We start from the raw sequence: 20348 nt of genomic DNA, 5'->3' as shown, positions 1-20348 counted from the left end.
GCAAAATTTGCGCACCCTATCTGTACCTTTGTCTTATATTTTTTAAAGGCTCTTCAACAATGCTGTCTGAGGATGGTTGTGGCTCTTGAGGCGTTGAAGGGGGAGGTGGAGGCTGTTCAGAGTCAGGGGAAAATAGAGTCAGCCTGTTTCTTTCAGCATTCAACTGGCTGTAATATTTTAGAAGTTTTGAAGAGCGCTGTAGTAAAGACCTGCTTTGTCGTAAGCTTTTAAATCATAACAGTTCACAATGTCTTTAATCTCGGCATCCAGGAACTGTGTCTCATTTTTCCGGATTTCACAGGCAATACCCATAGACGTCCCCTACTTTTCCAGCTGGTTTTGTAGTACCAAGTACATTTTCTGGGCATGATCCATCAGTACCCATTTAGGAGCCTGGTAATGAGCGGTATAGCTATGCTCAACAAAGTACCTATACAACCTCCCAACTGCTTTACCAGTTTCCTCTTAGAAATGACAGAAGCCCTTTTATTACTGAGCTTCTTGCTAAGATGGCGCTTGCTCTTCAAAACACGAACTCAAGCTGATATAGGGACATTACCTTCTAGGGTGTTAAGGCAGATTTCTGAAATGGCAGTGACTAAATCATCTGAATTCGCACAAAGGATGGTCTTTCTTTGCTGAGTGCTAGCTGTCACTAGCAATTTAGGAGGGCTAGATTACAGCGTAGACACGCCAGCATGGTCCATACAGGGTATTGTAAGTTCTAGAGTGTAAATGTTACAGGAGTCTCTTTAACAATTCTTTTTATATGCGTTGGGCTTGGTTTTAAGTGTGTAAGCGACGGGGAGATCAGGTGGGAAAATACCAGCACACAGTCTGTAGTCTTCTAGAGTATTGGGTTGTAAGTCTACCAGCAAGTAACCGTGGGGATTCTTGGTAGCGTTGTTAAAGGCTTCCAAGAAAAACTGTGTGTTTCCAGGGAAAATCTGTTTAGCACTAACAGATATTTGATGTTTGTCTCAGGAGTTTTTATATAAATTCAAGCATGAGGCGTTGAAAGCTTTAGATCGACTGCTCTTACCCTAGGTTCTGAATGATGTAACATATGCTTAGATTGCGATGTTGTGAATATTAAGTAAAAACTTTCTCTATCTCAGGGTGACCGCCACCTTCACTCACAAGGTTGTGTACAAACACCATGTTTACAAGGCCTGTAGGTAATAATACATCGTCATTGAGATTATATGGTATGCCTTCTATACATTTGATGTTGGGGAAGCGTCTGGATTATTCAGTATAAAGATCTTGGCATCACGAATAAAGCCAAACAATATTTTTAAGGGTTTGGGGGAATTTTCTTATAGCTTCTTTATAAAATAGATTTTGCTGCAATTTGAGGGGCCGGCTAAAATGCAGGAGAAAGGGTACTGTAAACATAGTCGGGTTTGCAAGACTCTAATGCACCTTCAATTACAGCATGGTATTGTTTTGTAGTCTTCGGTCAGTATCCTTTTATCAAACACGACGCATAAGGATTTATACAATGCTGGTTTGTAATTTACCACCGCTTTTTCGACCGAACTATGCTAGGTTGTTTTACAACGATTGTTTTTATATTTTCACAGTCGATCGAGGTAGAGTATTTGGTCACCTGATCCTTTAGACTGTCAAAATTGATTTTGATGCTGTTGTTTGCACTTAAGGTGATTCCTTTGACTTTCATACTAACAGCAGGGTCGGATTGGGATCACAATTTGGCCCGGGCACTGACAAAAAAAGTGGCCCACATTCATGAGGCGTGGCCCATATTTAAGGGGCGTGGCCCACATTCAAGGGGCGTGCCCATTCACAAAAAAACATTTGCACAGACAAGGAATGAAAGTGGGAGGATACTGTTCTTGCGCAGGACACAGGGCCACGTTGACAATGGCCTACATGCTGATCAACTAAAAAAACAGCAAGGCCCCTTTCTGTCACAAAATTATTCGAGCCCTCCAGCGCAGGAGCCCCTGAAAAGCAGGAAAGCCCCTGCTATAACGAACCAACTTAGCCCTCCCCAGACCTTCAGCTCAGGAGCACATGAACATAGGTAAGGCCCCTGCAATTAATCAGCCCTCCAGGCCTCAGGGCAATGTCCTGGCAGGGGAGCACAAACGCAGATGCTGGGTCATCCAAGGTAGCCAGGTAGCCAGGGGGAGGCTGAGGTGAAGGGTGCGAGTTCCAAACATCACCTGGCCCTCAAAGCGAGACCAATTCTTCCTCGCCCACTAAGCCCTGAATGTGAAGGCTGTTAAGACAAGCACTGTTTCTGGGCTGCGTGGGCCCCAGGGGGGCCGGGGTGAAAATGGCTCATAGAACTGAGCAACACCCTGCAAACAATCACCCCTCCCCAGCCCAGCCTCTGCGTGATTGCTTGGGAGGGCAGGGGGTGAAGGAGAGGCCACAGCTGATAATCGCTGTACGGCCGCACAGCGAGGCTGCTTTCATTTCTCTGTCTCTGTCTCAGTGACCTCTGTGGGCCGTTTTTTTTTCTCCCCTTTCCTAGTCCACCCTCTGTGGACTGGGAAAGGGGAGAAAAAACCAGTCCACAGAGGGCACTGATACACCGGCCCTTTGGCCGATGCCCGAATACCCGCCTTGCCAATCCGCCCCTGACTAACAGCATTGTTAGAAGGTCTGTAAGAATATGATTTGGGCCTGGATAGCATGAAGTGGACTATGTACTCGTCATTTTCTAGCTGGCTGGTCAAATCAGCTAGATAATCGCCGAGTTGGTGATCTTCATCCCCTAATTTGCTCACAAATATAACAGAGCCAGTATCATGATACAGACACCATTCCTGAAGTTTATCACCCATATTGTAAAGCTCTAAACAAGCGCTAGCGGTGGTGAAACAGACGATGAAGATGTTTATATTGTTACAACTCGTGGGGTAATCCTTTATGTATTTGCAAGACAGATCTGCCTTTTGGTCATCCATAAAATCAAAGCAGGACACCTCGTAACACGGCATAAAAAGATATATAAAGAGTTTGTCAGGATCTGTGATGATGGTTGTATTTGACAATTTTGTATGCTGTAAGAATTTTCCCATGAGGAATTGAGGCACAGCTTGGCTAACTGCCATCTGGTGGGGGTGACCTCGGGTCTCAAGCATATACTCTTGTGAATGTACTTATCATCAATGTATTTTTGCTTTGGGACCTCGTTAATGCACCATTCTGGAAACCTTGATGCCTCCTGCTTGTCTGTGAGAAATAGGGTAGTATACTCAGAAAAGAGTTGGGTTGTAGTTTTCTCAAAGTGCCAAATTTAGTGTATTCTTCCAAATTGGTATCCTTTCTCTAGGGCCACCTGCACCCTAATGCTACACGAGGTCCCAGTAAACATCCTTTGCTCATCAGTGTGTCTGCACTCAGTAGTTTCTTTACTTTCGGGCATGTTCAACAGAGGTGGTACATTAGCTTACCATCAACTCTGATGGTAGTACAGGGAAGTAAAGCCTCCGGGGCAGGTAGACTTGACATTTAACTAACCCAAAGTATTTGTGTATGGTTTTAATTAAAGTCCCTATGTATGATGCCGGGGTGGCCTAAGGGTTATAACTTCATCTTGTTCACAATGGATACAGACTCATGAAATCGTAGTAATGTATTTTCTTACCTTTGCCCATGGCCCTGTACAACTGTACATCATTTTTCGACCCCCCAAAAAGGCGTCGGGGGGCTCTCAATGAATGAGTTATGCATGTGATGTTAACATATCTAGCCATTCATGCTCCCAAATGGGATCTCAGAACAAAGCCACAGTTTTCAACATATTGCGCCTTTAACAGAGTAAGTGCCTTGCTTCTAAATGGACATGAAAAGTGGCCGTGACACGCAAGGAAGAGCTGCACAACCCTTCATAGCTCAGGACTGACCCCCCCTTAAATCTGCGGAGCCCGTGACACCCTTTGCTAAAGCCGAACAACCGTGAGGTGAACGGCCAGCGTGTCCAGCGTGTCCAGGCTCCAGCACCGCCGTGAGGGAAACGGCCAGCGCTCCCGGTGACACCAAACTACAATACCCAGGTGCCCCGGCGGCGGGAGTGACGTCGTACGAGCGCCCGGAGGCGCCTTAAAGCACGGAGCGGCCAGAGCTCCTTGGGGGGACTTACCAAATAGCCGTGATGTGAACGGCCAGCGTGTCCAGCGTGTCCAGGCTCTAGAACCGCCGTGAGGGAAACGGCCAGCGCTCCCGGTGACAACAAAACTACAATATCCAGGTGCCCCGGTGGCGGGAGTGACGCCGTACGAGCGCCCGGAGGCGCCTTAAAGCACGGAGCGGCCAGAGCTCCTTGGGGGGACTTACCAAATAGCCGTGAGGTGAACGGCCAGTGTGTCCAGCGTGTCCAGGCTCCAACACCGCCGTGAGGGAAACGGCCAGCGCTCCCGGTGACACCAAACTACAATACCAAGGTGCCCCGGCGGCGGGAGTGACGCCGTACGAGCGCCCGGAGGCGCCTTAAAGCACGGAGCGGCCAGAGCTCCTTGGGGGGACTTACCAAATAGCCGTGAGGTGAACGGCCAGCGTGTCCAGCGTGTCCAGGCTCCAGCACCGCCGTGAGGGAAACGGCCAGCGCTCCCGGTGACACCAAACTACAATACCCAGGTGCCCCAGCGACGGGAGTGATGCCGTACGAGCGCCCGGAGGCGCCTTAAAGCACGGAGCGGCCAGAGCTCCTTGGCGGGACTTACCAAATAGCCGTGAGGTGAACGGCCAGCGTGTCCAGCGTGTCCAGGCTCCAGCACCGCCATGAGGGAAACGGCCAGCGCTCCCAGTGATACCAAACTACAATACCCAGGTGCCCCGGCGGCGGGAGTGACGCCGTACGAGCACCCGGAGGCGCCTTAAAGCACGGAACGACCCTCGCTCCCGCGAGTCGCGCACGGGAGCAGCCCGGGAGAAGCCCGGGACAAGGGCGGGCCGTCTGTGGCCGTCCGGGGACGATCAGGGATGGGACGGGCCACCCCCCTTGGCTTCAATTGTAAGTACGAGTCTCGTTTTGTCCGGGCTAGTGGCAATTCATTTAAATAACATTGACTGTGACCTCATAACTGTCCGTGACTTTTGAAATACCCCCAACATGTCTATTCCATCTACCCTACCGGATAACTACCTACTGAAAGTAGTCACTACAATTAATAGCGACCGAAGGAAATCGCTAGGTAAGGGTAATTTAGCTGACCTCCCTTTGGTTTCATCTCTGGACCCAATAGTGCGGATATTAATAACACCAATGATACTATTATAGCAGTTGAAACCGATAACACCTGTATTAATGTTGAGGCCCCTGATGATCTTATTGTGGTGGAAGATATATTGAACCCATCTGAGACCCTTGAAGGCACCCCTCAACAGTCTACTAGGGCCACAAAATTTATGAGAGCATGTAGGAAAACTGCTCCTAAACGGGGAAGCCACTCTGCCAGGAAAAAAAAGGACACCACACATAAGGAGAATATTGGTGAAAAAGGGGCACCATCTAAAGACAATTGTGTTTCCATCAATACTAACCAATTTGATCTGCTAGTGAGCACTATTGATGATAAATTGAAGTCGGTTGTGGAGCCTTTGTTAGCTAAAATTGATGAATTGGGGGCTGAAGTACTGAGACTGAGCATGTAGCTAATTTGGATAAATCCGTACCAACTATAAAAGATACTACATGCCCTCAACCTGCACCTAAACAAGATAAGGGAAGGCGTTGCCACGTTAATAGCGCCCCTCCTGCCACTAATGTAGGAAAACAACCTCCAAAGGTGACACCTGTACTGGCTCGCCCATTAGTACATGATACGGGTCGACCTTTGCAGGTACCAGCTGTTGTGTCAGCAGCCATAGTGCCTGTAGGTTTAAACTCTGATGTAAGAACACTACCAGCACCAAATAGAGATAAGACTATGCCGGTGCCAGCTGTGTCAGCCATACCAGCTGCCATAGGGGGCACTGATGGGGTCCCTGTAAGGATATGTAGACGACCAGTAGACCTTCCCCCTGAGTGTGTACCCTATGTTGTGGTCTTAACTAACGTCCCGGCTTTAACCCAGGCCATATATACCCAGGAGTCTGGGGATTCCTTAAAAAACAAAACGATTTCATGGTTGAACCGCCATTGCGGTTATCCAGTTGGCTACTCTGATCAAATTATATCTATCAGAAGGGTCAACTGGATTGGTAATACTTGGAAAAACTGCGGGGGTGATTGTGTGATCATTAATTTTAAACACCCGCAACATGTTGCGACGGTCTTGCTCAGAGCAGCTGCATTAACGCAGTCAGAGACTGATGTCGTCGCAAGACCATTGGGCTATTTTTTATAACCATCTTAACAGGTTGCCTTCTGCTAATTGTAGGGAAGGGGCTATTAATTCTTACTTTTCATCTATTGGAAATAGACCTGTGTTGTCCACCTTTAGTCCTGGTTTTTCTGATGGCAGACCATTCCTGCCTATGCCTATGCTGAACCCTGTCCCCGGTGGGAACAGATTTGTAACACACACCCCCAATTTTGTACCCTCTTGTGATAGCATTTTTTCGTCTGTTAATGGGATGGTCTACCAAGTCCCAATCCAGAATAGGTACCAGTCCTTGAGTTTCTTGGACCAAAACGACTGACATCAGATGGGACCTCGAAATGGGAGGGATGTTATACTGAGTATTGACAAAAATTGTAATGGAGAGTCAACCATGTCTGAAAATGAATTGGTTAATAATGTGACTATAGATTGTATGTCCATTGGAGGAAATGATGATACTTTTAGGCATAACACTCAGGTTTTTAATTTAGATGAGAACATGTCCATATTTAGTGATGGCCCGCCAAACGTTAGCCACTGTAGGAAAAGTGAAACTTGCTATATCGCCAGTTGGAATGTTGCAGGCTTGACGGCCAAAGAGGACATTTTAGGATGGAAAGAATTTATTGGCCTATTTGATATCATTTGCCTGCAGGAAACTTGGTGCAAAAATTTTAAGGGTAATGATGGCTTTGTATCCTACGAACTTCCCGCCTTGGCATCGCCCTTTGGCAGAGCAAAAGGGGGGTTGTTGGTTTTGATTTCAGTCAAGTTACCAATTTTGGTGAAAAAGCATGTATTAGTGGGGGCTCACTCCCAAATTCTATGGCTAGCACAAGAAGCGGGTAGAAATATTCTCTTGATTAATTTTTATAATAATATATTTGATGGTACCAGGCACACAGTAATTAATGACCTAGAAAATGCGCCAAGTACTAGTGTGACAATTTTAATGGTGTTTATGAATTTATTTTTGTGGGGGATTTTAAATGTTTCAGTTTGCCCCTTATCATCTCAGAAGTTATGTGTGTCTTCGATCGTTCAGGGGATGCCGATGTCCATTTTCCCCATAATCTGTATGGCGAAACTCTGAATAGCTTTCTTATAGCTCATGACATGGAAATTTTGGAAAACGGGAAGAATGACTTGGGAGAAAGTTTACCGACTTTCAAAGGGAGGGGGGCTAATACTGTCATTGATTTTATGTGCATGTCCTCTAACCTAATCCCCTTGTGCTCAGAACCGAAGGTGGTTGATGTTATGCTAAGTGACAATAACTGCTTACCTATTGAAGCCATGATCTGGAAATCTGCCCCTGTATCCAATTTGGGTACTGTTGTTAATATTGAACCCCATAGGCCCAATGGCTTCAGGTTGAGGTGGAAAGGGGATAAAGCCGAAATAACATCTGACTCTATCATCAATAGTTGTATGACAGAAATTACGGCGATCCTGGAACAGGAAGAAATCATGGCTGACAGTATTGATCACTTTGGTAGAATTAATGCAATCATCAATAAGAAGTTCACTAGAGTAGCTGGGCACAAGAGTAGACAAAAAAGGGGGTGGTTTGACCATGCCTGTTCTACTGCCAGGAAAGACCTAAAAGAGGCCTTAGCAGTTAAACCTAGAGATAAGAGTCTGGTGACCCAACTTAGGCTGGATTACAACTTGACCCTTAAGCGCAGAAAGGCCGAACTCCAGCAGGAAGCGTGGGATAATCTTAGCCAAGCAGCAGAATTGAAGAATTGTACACTGTTTTGGGCCACTGTGAACTGCCCATTTCTTAAGGACGAGAAGGTACCGGAGCTAACATCAAACGTGAGCATCGAATCATGGATCCAACATTTTTCCATTATTTTTGACTCTGGTAATGGACCGGTCTCCTCTGGAGATGGTTGGCCTATTGTTGCCTTAAATATCACTATACCAGAGGTCATGGATAGCATTAGAGCTAGTAAGGGAGGGAAGGCCCAGGGACCAGATGGGGTGCCTATAGATGTGTAAAAGACTGCCCCGGAGATATGGGGCCCATTGTTGGTTAAGATTTTTAATGCAGCAGTTAGTTGTGAGATACCGCTAACATGGGCAGAATCAATAATTGTTCCCATCTTTAAGAAAGGTGACCGGGGCGATGCAAAAAATTACCGGCCAATATCCTTACTGGACTCATCCTAAAAGTTATGAGCCGGGTCCTTTTAGTCAGATTAGAGGAATGGGCAGAGATCAACTGGGTTTTAACCAACAGTCAGTTTGGGTTTAGGAAGGGCCGCGGCACCATTGAGCAAAGATTGAATCTAGAACTTTTGGTAGGGAAATATACCCAGGCCAAAAAAGGGTCTATTTATTTATGTTTCGCTGACCTAAGCGGCGCTTTTGATATGGTAGACCACGCTATTCTCTGGCCCAAACTGATTGAAATGGGAGCTCCCGAAGGTATAGTCCATTTCTTGGCCCGCCTGTACGAAAAATTATGCACCATTGTCCGGTATGGACCTAACGGAGAGTGTACGAATAAGTTCAGGATCGGGAGGGGAATAAGGCAGGGGTGTGTTTTAGCACCCCTGCTCTTCACACTCTTCATTATTGAGGTGGATTCTGTTCTACAGACAGTTGTGGCAGACGCTCCGAGAGCTAACAACCTTAACATCCCTGTGTTACTCTATGCGGATGACGCCGTGATGCTGTCCAGGACCCCATTAGGTATTCAACGTTTGATGGACAGATTTGTACAGTTCATCAAAAGTTGGAAGCTGGTGATTAATAGGACTAAAACTTACGTTATGGAGTGTGGGACAGGACGATCTAAAAAGAAACTTAATTCCCATTATTTCATAGAAGGTGAACTGGTCCAAAAAGTTGATAACTTTTGTTACTTGGGGATTACATTCTCGAAAAACGGCTGCTGGGATATAGAACATAAAGCTGTTAAAACAAAGATGACGAGGAGTGCTAATGGGGTATTTGTATTCGCTAAGAAGTTGGGGAATAGGCGTATTAAAGACATGTTAAATATTTTTCAATCCAGATGTCTTTCCGCGGCCCTCTATGGGGCTGGAGTATGGGGTGTGTCACCAGCCGGGAGTCTGCAGGTAGAGGAGAATAATTTTTTGAAAAGGCTTCTGTGTTTACCCAAATCTACCTCCAACAACTTGGTTCACAAGGAAATGGGGATTCAATTTTTGAATGATATGATTATGTTAAGACCCCTATTATTGTGGCGTTCGGTATGGCTGAATGATGGTACCTCCCTGAACAGAGCCATTATCGATGATTGCCTTACTTTGGATCACCATTTAAAGATCCCTTGGATCAAATATACGATTGACAATTTTCAAAAGGTTTTTGGGCTTAATGTGTCCAATGATCGACATTGTGTCTCTGACATTTCCAAGTATAATCTGAAAGTCACTTTCTTGAATTATTGTGCAGAGAGGCGTGCATTGGAGGAACCGAATCTTTCTACTGGTGTGCTGTATAACAGCATGAATGACTTTATTGGACTCCAACCATACTTGACACAGGTGACAAGAGTTTCGCATCAGTTTGTGCTAACCAGGATGAGGATGGGGACAGTACATTATCTGGTAGTGTGCCCCAATGTAAAAATGCGTCCATCCGGACCCTGTGCTTGTGATAATAATGCTGAGAAAAGCACTATGCACTTTCTTTTATTGTGTCAATTGTATGGTAAACAGCGGAAAATTTTCCTAAAGCCTATGCTGAAAAGATTTGGAGTAAGAACAATTAACAACTCTATGAAACTGCTTTTTAATTTGCACCACCCGGACATTTGCTTTTTTACGGCTACTTTCCTGCTTAAGGCAATGGGTGCTAGGAAAAGTATGTGTTTTTAATTATTTATTCCATCCCCTTCTGGATAATAATGTATTATGTGTTTCTTTTTTAAATTGATCAAATGTTCGGTATTTATAACTGTGTGTGCTTTTATGGACATGTTTTCTATGCTCCGAATAAAGCTTTATGAAACTGAAACTAACCCAAAGTATTTGTGTATGGTTTTAATTAAAGTCCCTATATATGATGCCGTTGTGGCCTAAGGGTTATAACTTCATCTTGTTCACAATGGATACAGACTCATGAAATCGTAGTAATGTATTTTCTTACCTTTGCCCATGGCCCTGTACAACTGTACATCATTTTTCGACCCCCCAAAAAGGCGTCGGGGGCTCTTAATGAATGAGTTATGCATGTGATGTTAACATATCTAGCCATTCATGCTCCCAAATGCGATCTCAGAACAAAGCCACAGTTTTCAACATATTGCGCCTTTAACAGAGTAAGCCAGTGCAAGTGTTCAAATTTGGTACCCAACAGCTTATAATACTCATGGGAGTTGTACAAGTGTTCAAATTTGTTACCCAACAGCTTATAATACTCATGAGGTTTGTAACATTGGCGACAATCATGGTAAAAATAACCGTTTTACTCAAAGGTTATTGACACATCATTAATTATAGTGTACCCATCTCGGAAATAAGGGCCCACATGGTATTCACCACCCAGTAAAGCGTGTTGGATGAAGATGTTTACCTTGTCAGAGACATACATGAGCCACTGTATAGAGGGGGTGGAATAACATACTGTTTACTGTTATAGAGGTTGCACAGCACTAGAACTATGCTTTCAGGTTGTAAAAATGTGCTTGGAGATAGACATACACATGGAAGCCAGTATAACGTGTTGAAAAGGGTTGATGTACTCTATGGATTTTGTCATCTTGGCGGTATTGGTTTTCAGAACCTTTTCTTGTTTTGTCATCTTTACACCAAGATCTCTGAAGATATTGCAAACTTTTTTTCAAGATCATTACATATGACTGACCGTAAGCTTTCAATTTGAAAATGGAACTTTTTTTTGTGGTTTTCACCATACCACTGTGGAAAACTCTCTCCTAGGGCATCATATACTTAACAGCGTAGCAGTCGAGCGGCAGCACGGGACCCTCATAATTCTCATTCGCCCACGTGTTAAAAAGTGGGGGAAATAACCTTGGAGACCTGGAAAACCAAAGGTTTTGGTAGTTTGCTATAGTTCATGGGCAGAAAATTCAAGGTATCTATGAACCTTATATGTTAAGGTACAGCCGTTAGCAGTATCAGTTTGGATGGGTGATGCGTTCTACAGGCACCTTTCCACAAATCATATTTTGCAAAAAAAAAGAACGAGTTATATGCTTTTGAATTATGGGCCATCAGGGTATACCCTTTAAATTTTGTCTGAATGAACGTGCTAAGGAATTTGTTCATGCATGAAGGGCCTTCAAACTTCCAGTTTTCATCGGAAGTTAGATGGCACGTGAAAATATAGTTAGTAAAGAACTTTAACAGTGACAGCAAAATAGTTCTCTAAAAGACTGAGTACTCTAAAGCCTACCAGTCTGTTGGGAGGTATTTCAAGGGCAGCATGGGCTTCAACCACTTTAGACAGGACGACAGCGTCAGTAGTGTTGTGAACCATTAGTAACCCAACTATACTATCCACCAGACATGTGTTGGTCATGCTGGTGGTAAAGAGGAGCAACCACCGCTGAACTCTCCGGCTATTCATTTAGGGGGCCTTGACTGCGATTCTGAGGCAGTTTTTTTAAAGCCACCCTATAGCACAAATTCGGGCTTTTTACATTTACTGATTAAAAGCCTATGCTGCTTGGTGCTATTAGCCCACTTTTGTTTCTTTCCAGCCCAACTGTTTTTAGGCAGAACACCGGAACCCATTTCAATGGACTCAGAAGTATTTGATGAAGATGCCCTCCACAATCCCCCACTACAGCCGGTACCTCAAAACCGTCTTTGTGTTCGGTGCATCCGGGTCTCTCAGCTTTGACCCATGAACGCTTGAGACATCTGGAGCACCTGCAGCCCTCTCCTAAAGTTGTGTTTGGGGGTCCATCAGTACCATTTTAGGATTCGATATCATGGTATTTGTAACTTTTAGGCTCTGTCTGCAATGTTCTTACTTCTTTTTGGGCGTGCTGGCTCATTAGAATTGTTGCGCTTTGGTAAGGATGTTGTGTACCTTCTTTTTTATTTGGTACTTTGGAATGAGTTATTAATAAAGCTGGAATGTCCGCTCTTTAGGGAGCACCGGAGACCTAGCCATGATGAATTAACTTTTTTGTCACAAACTTGTAACACCTCTCTTTTGCACCTTTGTACCTCCTGGATTATTGGCTGGTGTACAACCCCTAAGGATCGGTTCACAGTCTGATGATAGCTTTCAAGCCCTTCGTCCCAAAGGCAATGTGAGATATTTATAGACTGTTTTAGAGATCCTCTGGGGCACACATCGACATTCACCCTCTCAGACGGTGAACATTTACCAGCAGGAGGATTATGGGGACACATCTGTGCGGTAACTGTGTTTTTTAAGGATAGCTCTAAAGGGACGGTTTGTAAGTTCGGGACTGTGTTTTTTTTCTTCTTCTTTAAGGAAAGATGACTCAAATTTTTTTTAGCATGAGCTCAACTTCCTAGTTTTTACATGACCCTGGCTGTTGTGCATTTGCAGCTGGAAGTGTGCACCATTTGAGGTCTACACCCTTGGCTAAAAATGGCCTTCCTGTATGTGTATTCACCTACTGGTTGTGGGTTTTGCTGGTAAAGCAGTGTAGTTGTTACAGTAACATGTCTTTCAAAGACCTGCAGAGACTACGCATCTTTCACTGATTGCTGATGTAGGAGCATTTTGATGGATCTGTGTGATGTCCTCTAGAGGCTTCAAGGTGCGCTTAACATTTTGTGGTACTCCGGGACACAGCTCTTTTGTGTTGGCTCTACGATGGAAAAAAACAACAAAAAATTAGGACAAAAACGTAATGACTTTTTACAACCTTATGATTGTAACCACCTACCTAACTATTGCTTTACATATTTTTGGGGGCCTTACTAGATGCTGGAGGAATATGATTCTTTTGGCTCTACATTTTGTAAAACACACCTGCTTTGCCCCTGTGTGGAACCCCTTTCTTTGTACTAGTCCGTCTATAGGTCCTGAAGACATCCATCTTTTGAATGATGTTGAGACTTTTCCATGACTCGTTGAGGCTCTGGCCAACACTGTGCTTGAGGGTAACCTTTTGCTGAGATTTGGCATGACCATGAGCGGCCAGGGGAATTGTGACAAAAATGAATCACTATCACATTTCCAATATAATATATTGCTTATACACACTCTCTGATGGTATGCTAGAGTCTTGGGGGTTTTGGAATGTACAGGGTAATAATGACACATCATTTATATAAGTCCATGTCATTTTCAACTGTAAAGCAGGGCTATGCTGTACTCTTTCCGATGCATCTTTAGACCCTAAGATTTGTTTTAGCATTTCAACAGCTATCATCCCTTCAGCCACATAACCTGTAAAAACACATACACAAGAATGCATTTTTTAAACAAAAACAAAATCTGCAGTGCTGAGACAAAAAAGTTAGCAAGGTTTTCAGAACTACAGAGCTTTAAATATCTGTACCTTGCTGAAATGCAACCCTGTCCTATTGATTCTATGTTAATTCTGGGAGATCATATGTGCAGATCAGACAGATCTGCTTTAAAAACAACTCTAACAAACAACACGTGCCATAGTTGACTGAGTTACTTTAAATAAAAAATATTCTAGCCAAGTTCTGCTTCACAATAAACTGGATTCAAGCAAGCCCCTCAGCCAGACTTGCTTGAATCCAGTAGCAAAGTGAGCAAGGGACTCATGTCTGCGCATACCCTGCCAACTTATGGCGAACAAAGCGGTACAAAAGGGGGTGGTGATGGACGGAGCATCTGGACCAATCAAACACTCACACCCAGTCAATAGATCTGGGTTTAATCCATCACCGTTCTTTAGCCCACTCTGCCACTCCAGTTCAGACATGGCCATATGCAAATCAGTCTGACCCTGTGCCTCATGGGAACAGTCCAGCCCGAACTGCCAAGCCACGTCTTCCCTGGACCGAAAACAAGCTTCCTAGGACCGGTTTCTGGCATTACAGCCGTCTTCAGACAGGCTTGCTTAAATCCAGTGGCAAAGTGAGCAAGGGACTCACGTCTGAGCATACCCTGTTAACTTATGGCGAACAAAGCGGTACAAAGTGGGTGGTGATGGACGGAGCATCTGAACCAATCAAACACTCACACCCAGTCAACAGATCTGGGTTTAATCCATCACCGTCCTTTAGCCCACTCTACCACCCCAGTTCAGACATGGCCATATGAAAATCAGTTTGACCCTGTCCCTCATGGGAACAGTCCAGCCCGAGCTGCCAAGCCACGCCTTCCCTGGACCGGAAACAAGCTTCCTAGGACCGGTTTCTGGCATTACAGCCGTCTTCAGCCAGGCTTGCTTGAATCCAGTGGCAAAGTGAGCAAGGGACTCACGTCTGAGCATACCCTGCCAACTTATGGCGAACAAAGCGTTACAAAAGGGGGTGGTGATGGACGGAGCATCTGAACCAATCAAACACTCACACCCAGTCAACAGATCTGGGTTTAATCCATCACAATTCTTTAGCCCACTCTGCCACCCCAGTTCAGACATGGCCATATGCAAATCAGTCTGACCCTGTACCTCATGGGAACAGTCCAGCCCGAACTGCCAAGCCATGCCTTCCCTGGACCGGACACAAGCTTCTAAGATCGGTTTCTGGCATTACAGCCGTCTTCAGCCAGGCTTGCTTGAATCCAGTGGCAAAGTGAGCAAGGGACTCACGTCTGAGCATACCCTGCCAATTTATGGAGAACAAAGCGGTCCTAGGAAGCTTGAATCCGGTCCAGGGAAGGCATGGCTTGGCAGTTCAGACTGGACTGTTCCCATGAGGCACAGGATCAGACTGATTTGCATATGGCCATGTCTGAACTGGGGTGGCAGAGTGGGCTAAAGAGCGGTGATGGATTAACCCAGATCTGTTGACTGGGTGTGAGTGTTTGATTGGTTCAGATGCTCCGTTCATCACCACCCCCTTTTGTACTGTGATATCTCTCTTAGCCATCCTAAGTCTAAGAACTTTGTTGTGACCTTCGTTTTAGAAGTATGCGGAAACCAGTGCAATAAGCACGTGCCCATGTCGGGCCCGGTCTTAGATGCACAGGCGGGGATGCCGTGAACTGTGAGACCAATAGGGGAACCCCTGACATCCCCATACAATGCATCTGTTGAAATGGAATGAGAAAGATCTGGGTGGTACAGCCCCGATGCTAATGGGATAAGTAACACTGAGGAATTTGTACTATTATTCTTTTTCAGCTGTAAGTAGATTGGACACACCGGTGGCAGGGGGTCGGCAGGGAGACAGGGAGGAGTGGGCTGGCTAGATTAGCTATTGTGTGTTAAAATAGTAGTGACTCACTTTGATTGTTAGCAGCCAGCAATCCTCTATATGATAGTTGAATATCACAGGGGTATGTGGCTAGTGGGTGATAGCTTAATGACTGTAAACAAATGAGCCGTATGATTGTAATGCTGCAGGGTATTTCTGTAACTTCGCAAAGCAGGTCAACTACCTCCTCCCAGTACGTTCCTAATCCCCACATCATATGGCAAACTCCGCCCCCTCCTGATTACAACGCGGGTATTGAGCAGTATCCACTTTAAAATACCTATTGATCTTAGCAGGGGTTAAGTACGCCCTGTGTAATATAAAGAAATTACCCAGTTGATACCTGGCATTTTGAGTACTCTTCCATTCTCTCTTGACTAGCTGAGCCCACGTCGTCTCAGGAATCTCCTTACCGAGGTCTACCCCCCATTTCCTTTGCAATTGGCTCAACGGTTTTGTTCCCTCAACCACCATACGCCTATATAGACACGTAATAGCTTTGAAGGTCCCCGCTGCCATCACTACATACTGGCACGCCATAGACGTCTGCCGTTCCATTAGTCCTTCCCTCCAATGACATTGTTTTGCTGATACTTGGGCAGTATAAGAAACCCCCCTGAGGGAGGCCATACATATCCCGCAAGGTCTGGTAGGGTAAGAGAGCACCATCTTCATATAAATCCCCCAATACCTGTACCCCAATAATCTCCCACTCAGCCAACACGGTCCAGTCCCCCTCCATACGGGAGAGTGGTACACATACCCAAAGGAATCTGCGGAGCATAAAGGCGGGCAATTCCATCTCTACATGGGCTCCGATTCCAACACAGCCTCAGCGTTCATTCCTCGTGAGAGAGCATCCCAAGTTGCAGTCACTGTTGGAGTACGGTAAAGGACAGTATATGATGCAGGATCCATTGTCTCTCTGGGCCATCTGGGCCCCTGAACTCCTTAGCCACTGCCTGAGTAAGCCACTGCAATGGGGCTGCCAGATAGTATTTCTCGTAGTCTGGCACCGCCAGTCACTCATTAGCCCTCGGACACATCATTACAGCCCATTGCGCGGAGCTGTCTAAAAATTGATCCCGGAACCCAAATCGGAAGTGTCCTAAAACAAAAAAGTGTCCTAAAACAATACAACAACCGGGAGAGCGCTACCATCTTCAGGAGTGCCACCAGACCTGCTACCGAAAGTGGCAGAATGCCTCAAAATGTTAGGCTACCCCTAAGCCCTCACGTAGCTCTTCCTATGTTGCCCTCCAACAGGTCATCCGGCGTATAATAGATATTGGTTCCGAGATAAGGCAATCATCCAAGCTCCCACCGAATGCCTTCCACCAGGGTGGGATCTGTCTCTGACAGTACCACTGGGAACATGCAGGTCTTCGTCCACTTCAACCCCAGCCCTGAAGCCGCACTGAATGCGTGAAGTAGGGTCATTGCCCCGTTTAAAGTGTCCCCTTTGTTGGCCAGGAACATAAGCAAATCATCTGCATATAGCGATATATACTGCATGTCCGCGCGTAAATCCATACAGAGGTAATGCCTCCCCAACCTGGCATGTGCAGTCAATGGCTCGATGGCCAATGCAAATAATAAAGGAGAAAGTGGGCATCCCTGCCGCGTGCCCCGTCCCACGGAGCAGGAAGATGAAACCATTGTCCCCGTCTTCACTCAAACCGTCGCTGATCTATAAAGGATCTCTGTCCATCCCACAAAAGCCTCCCCCAGGCCAAGCATGCACATAATTCAAACCAGATATGGTCATTCCAGCCTTTTCAATATCTACCGAAAGGACCGTCGGGGAGGGCACATGACTATGATCCTCCCCCAAATTGCAGAGTAAGTGTCGCACAATAATGGACGTATTCCGGGTGGGGATAAATCCCGTTTGATCACCGTGGACCAGCTTCACCATGTGTGGGAGGAGCCGAGTAGCAAGTATCCTGCTCAGTATTTTATAATCGGTGGTTAACATGGAGAGAGGGCAGTAGGCTGTCCTATCTGAGGGTTCCTTCCCAGGCTTCAGTAATGGGATAATGACCGCCTCCCGGGTAGATGCCCGCAACATTCTACCTTCCCCACTTCCTCAAATACTACCAGCAGCCTGGGGGCCATACAGTCAATGCATACCGAGTAAAACTCTAAGGGTAGCTCATCCCCACCCGGCGTTTTGTACTGTGCCATATGTTTGACTGCACTCCTTATTTCCCCTAATGTGATCTCCTGTCCTAGCAGGTCTGCTTGCTTCTCTTACAGCCGCAGCAGCGCTAAATCTGTCAGGAAATCCCCTGCGGCATCCCCAATAACCCGTGATTTGCTCCGGTACAGTTCGGTGTATTAATCTATAAACAACCCATTGATCCCCTGCTGGGTATATACCGACGCTCCAGTTGAAGAGGTCATGTCCAATATGGGTTCTCAGGGGCCGGATTAGATAGCCATGCCAGCAGTGTACTCGTCTTGTCCCATTCTGCATGCGTTCGCGCCAATTAGGACCTATGGTCGAAGCAACGCAACCGCTCTACTTGAACAGCTACTGCCTCCTTAGCGTCCGAAATTTCCCCTTGTGCACACGGGTTTCCTTGTTCGGTCCTTCTCAGCTATTCGCAAGCGATGCTCCGCTGCCTCTATGTCGTGTAAGAGTATCTTCCGCACCCCCACCCTTTTAGCGATACTTAGATCCCTCACCACCACCTTGAAGGCGTCCCATTCCAGTGCCAATGTCGATGCTGTGCTCTCGTTCTCGATAAAATACTGAGTAATACCCATCTGAATTTCTGCACGGAAGACAGGGTCCTCCAAGCCTCTGGCCGCAGCTGCCAGGTTTGCACCATAGGTCTCTCCTGAACCCAGTGTATCCTTACCTGTTACGGATTATGATTTGATAATGTTCTCGTGAGATATTCACTGTGGCCTCCTTTAGCATGGATGTCAGGGGTACATAATATCACATCTAGCTGCACATGCAGTTCGTGTAAGGCAGAAAAAAAAGAGTAATCCCGCTCCTCTAAGTGGTACGCTCGTCATGAGTTTACTAGCCCCCACCTATTCTGCCAGTCCCATTTTACTATAATAACTGATGTGGATGGAAATCTGGACCAAATGGCAGCCAACTTTTTTGTCCAGCTATCCGGAATTCACTCAGTAGCAATAGTAGTTCCAGAGGCAGCGTTGTGTGCTACTTACACGTCATCCAATTGCGCTCAACAATCTTCTATGTCCTGCCACAAAAACACAAATGATTAAGCCTGCATCTCAGCCCTTCCCCCCTAGGGAGAAGGAGCTGAGGAGTGAACATGGAAAGCCCCAAAAAAGATTTCATAAGGCTTGTAAGTCTATAAATAATTTTTTAGAAAACATTATGAATGTTCCTATCATATGTTTTATCAACCGTGGTACCACTTGTACCAAGCACCCTCATGGTTAAGGCTTGCTTTATAGTTGGAACTGGAAGTGGATTTGTAGAGCGCGAGGCTACCCAGGGCCGTCCCAGCGCTGGGCTCGAAGAATTTAGCTAGGGAACGGATGTGACCTAGGGGAAGAGCTAGGTTTTTAGGAGCTTACGGAATTTTAATAAGTTGGTTTCCCTCTGCATGTTCAGGGGGAGGGAGTTCCACAGTTTGGGGGCATTATACAAAAAAATGCGTCCTCCTGACCGGGCCTTCTTCATCCTTGGGACATAAGCCATAAGGGGTGATCGGATCTTAGCTTCCTGTTGGCTTTGTATGGTTTAATCAGGGTTTTCAGAATCGGGGGCCCTTATCCTGGAGTATTTTATGTGTTATGCAGAGGGATTTGAAATTAATTCTCTCTTGGATTGGGAGCCAGTGTAGTGAGTTTAGGGCAGGTTTGGCAGAGCTTCTGTTTTTTTGTGAATGTTAACAGTCTAGCTGCCGAGTTCTGGACAAGTTGGAGTTTGTTTGTGACTGATTTCGGGGCGCCAAGATAAAGGGCGTTCCCGTAATCTAGTCTGGAGAGAATGAGTCCCTTAATAAGGAGTATTTTGGAGCGGTGGGGTAGGAGGGGGGCCATTTTTCGTGTGGCGTGAAGAAGGCCAAAGCAGATTTCCGCGGTTTTCCTGGCTTGGGTTTGAAAAGTAAGGTCCTGGTCAAGCCAGACACCCAGACTTTTTATTTTCGGTGAGGGAGCTTGTCCCATGCAGGTTGGCCACATCAGTTTGGGGGAAAGTTTGGATTGATTGCCTAACACTAGGATCTCTGATTTGTCTCCGTTTAGTTTGAGGAGAGACCTGCTCATACAGCTGGAGATTTCTTTGAGACAGGAGCATAGGTTTTCTGAGGAGTGGTCTGTCTGTTTAAGGGAGACAACAAGTTGGGTGTCGTCTGCGTATGTGACCAACTTAATGCCAAAAGGGGCTAAGATTTCCTCTAGTGGGGACATATACACATTGAAAAGTGTAGAGCTTAGGGAAGAGCCTTGAGGGACCCCGCATTGGAGTGGAATAGCTCTGGATCGAGTGTTGCCTTCAGAAACCTGAAATGTTCTGTTTTCTAAGAATGACTTGAGCCAGGATAGGGCTGTCCCTGTGACTCCTTTGCCGTTTAGACGGTGGACAAGGATAGGGTGGTCCACCGTATCAAAAGCAGCGCTTAAGTCTAGGAGGATCACTGCTGCTGATCCACCCGAGTCTAGGATCGTTTGCGCTTCTTCTACAACTGCCAGCAGGGTGGTATCAGTGCCCTGGCCAGGCCGG

At 46.0% G+C, this 20348-nt stretch overlaps 1 protein-coding gene across 1 annotated transcript in view; it reads right to left on the bottom strand.

Moving 5' to 3' along the window:
- Positions 1 to 10210: 10210 nt before the first annotated feature.
- Positions 10211 to 20348, bottom strand: part of LOC147661152 (uncharacterized) — a 515544-nt gene continuing 505406 nt past the window's right edge. The window contains exon 5 of the mRNA XM_086951279.1: positions 10211 to 13098. Within this exon, the coding sequence (XP_086807405.1) occupies positions 13054 to 13098 (45 nt within the window). The 3' untranslated portion in view covers positions 10211 to 13053. The remainder of the gene's footprint in view (positions 13099 to 20348) is intronic.

This window comes from Lissotriton vulgaris, unplaced genomic scaffold (genome assembly GCF_964263255.1).
Source record: "Lissotriton vulgaris unplaced genomic scaffold, aLisVul1.2 SCAFFOLD_368, whole genome shotgun sequence".
Lineage (NCBI taxonomy): Eukaryota > Metazoa > Chordata > Amphibia > Caudata > Salamandridae > Lissotriton > Lissotriton vulgaris.
Note: the sequence above shows the minus strand (reverse complement) of the source record. Positions and strands in the feature narration are given on the sequence as shown.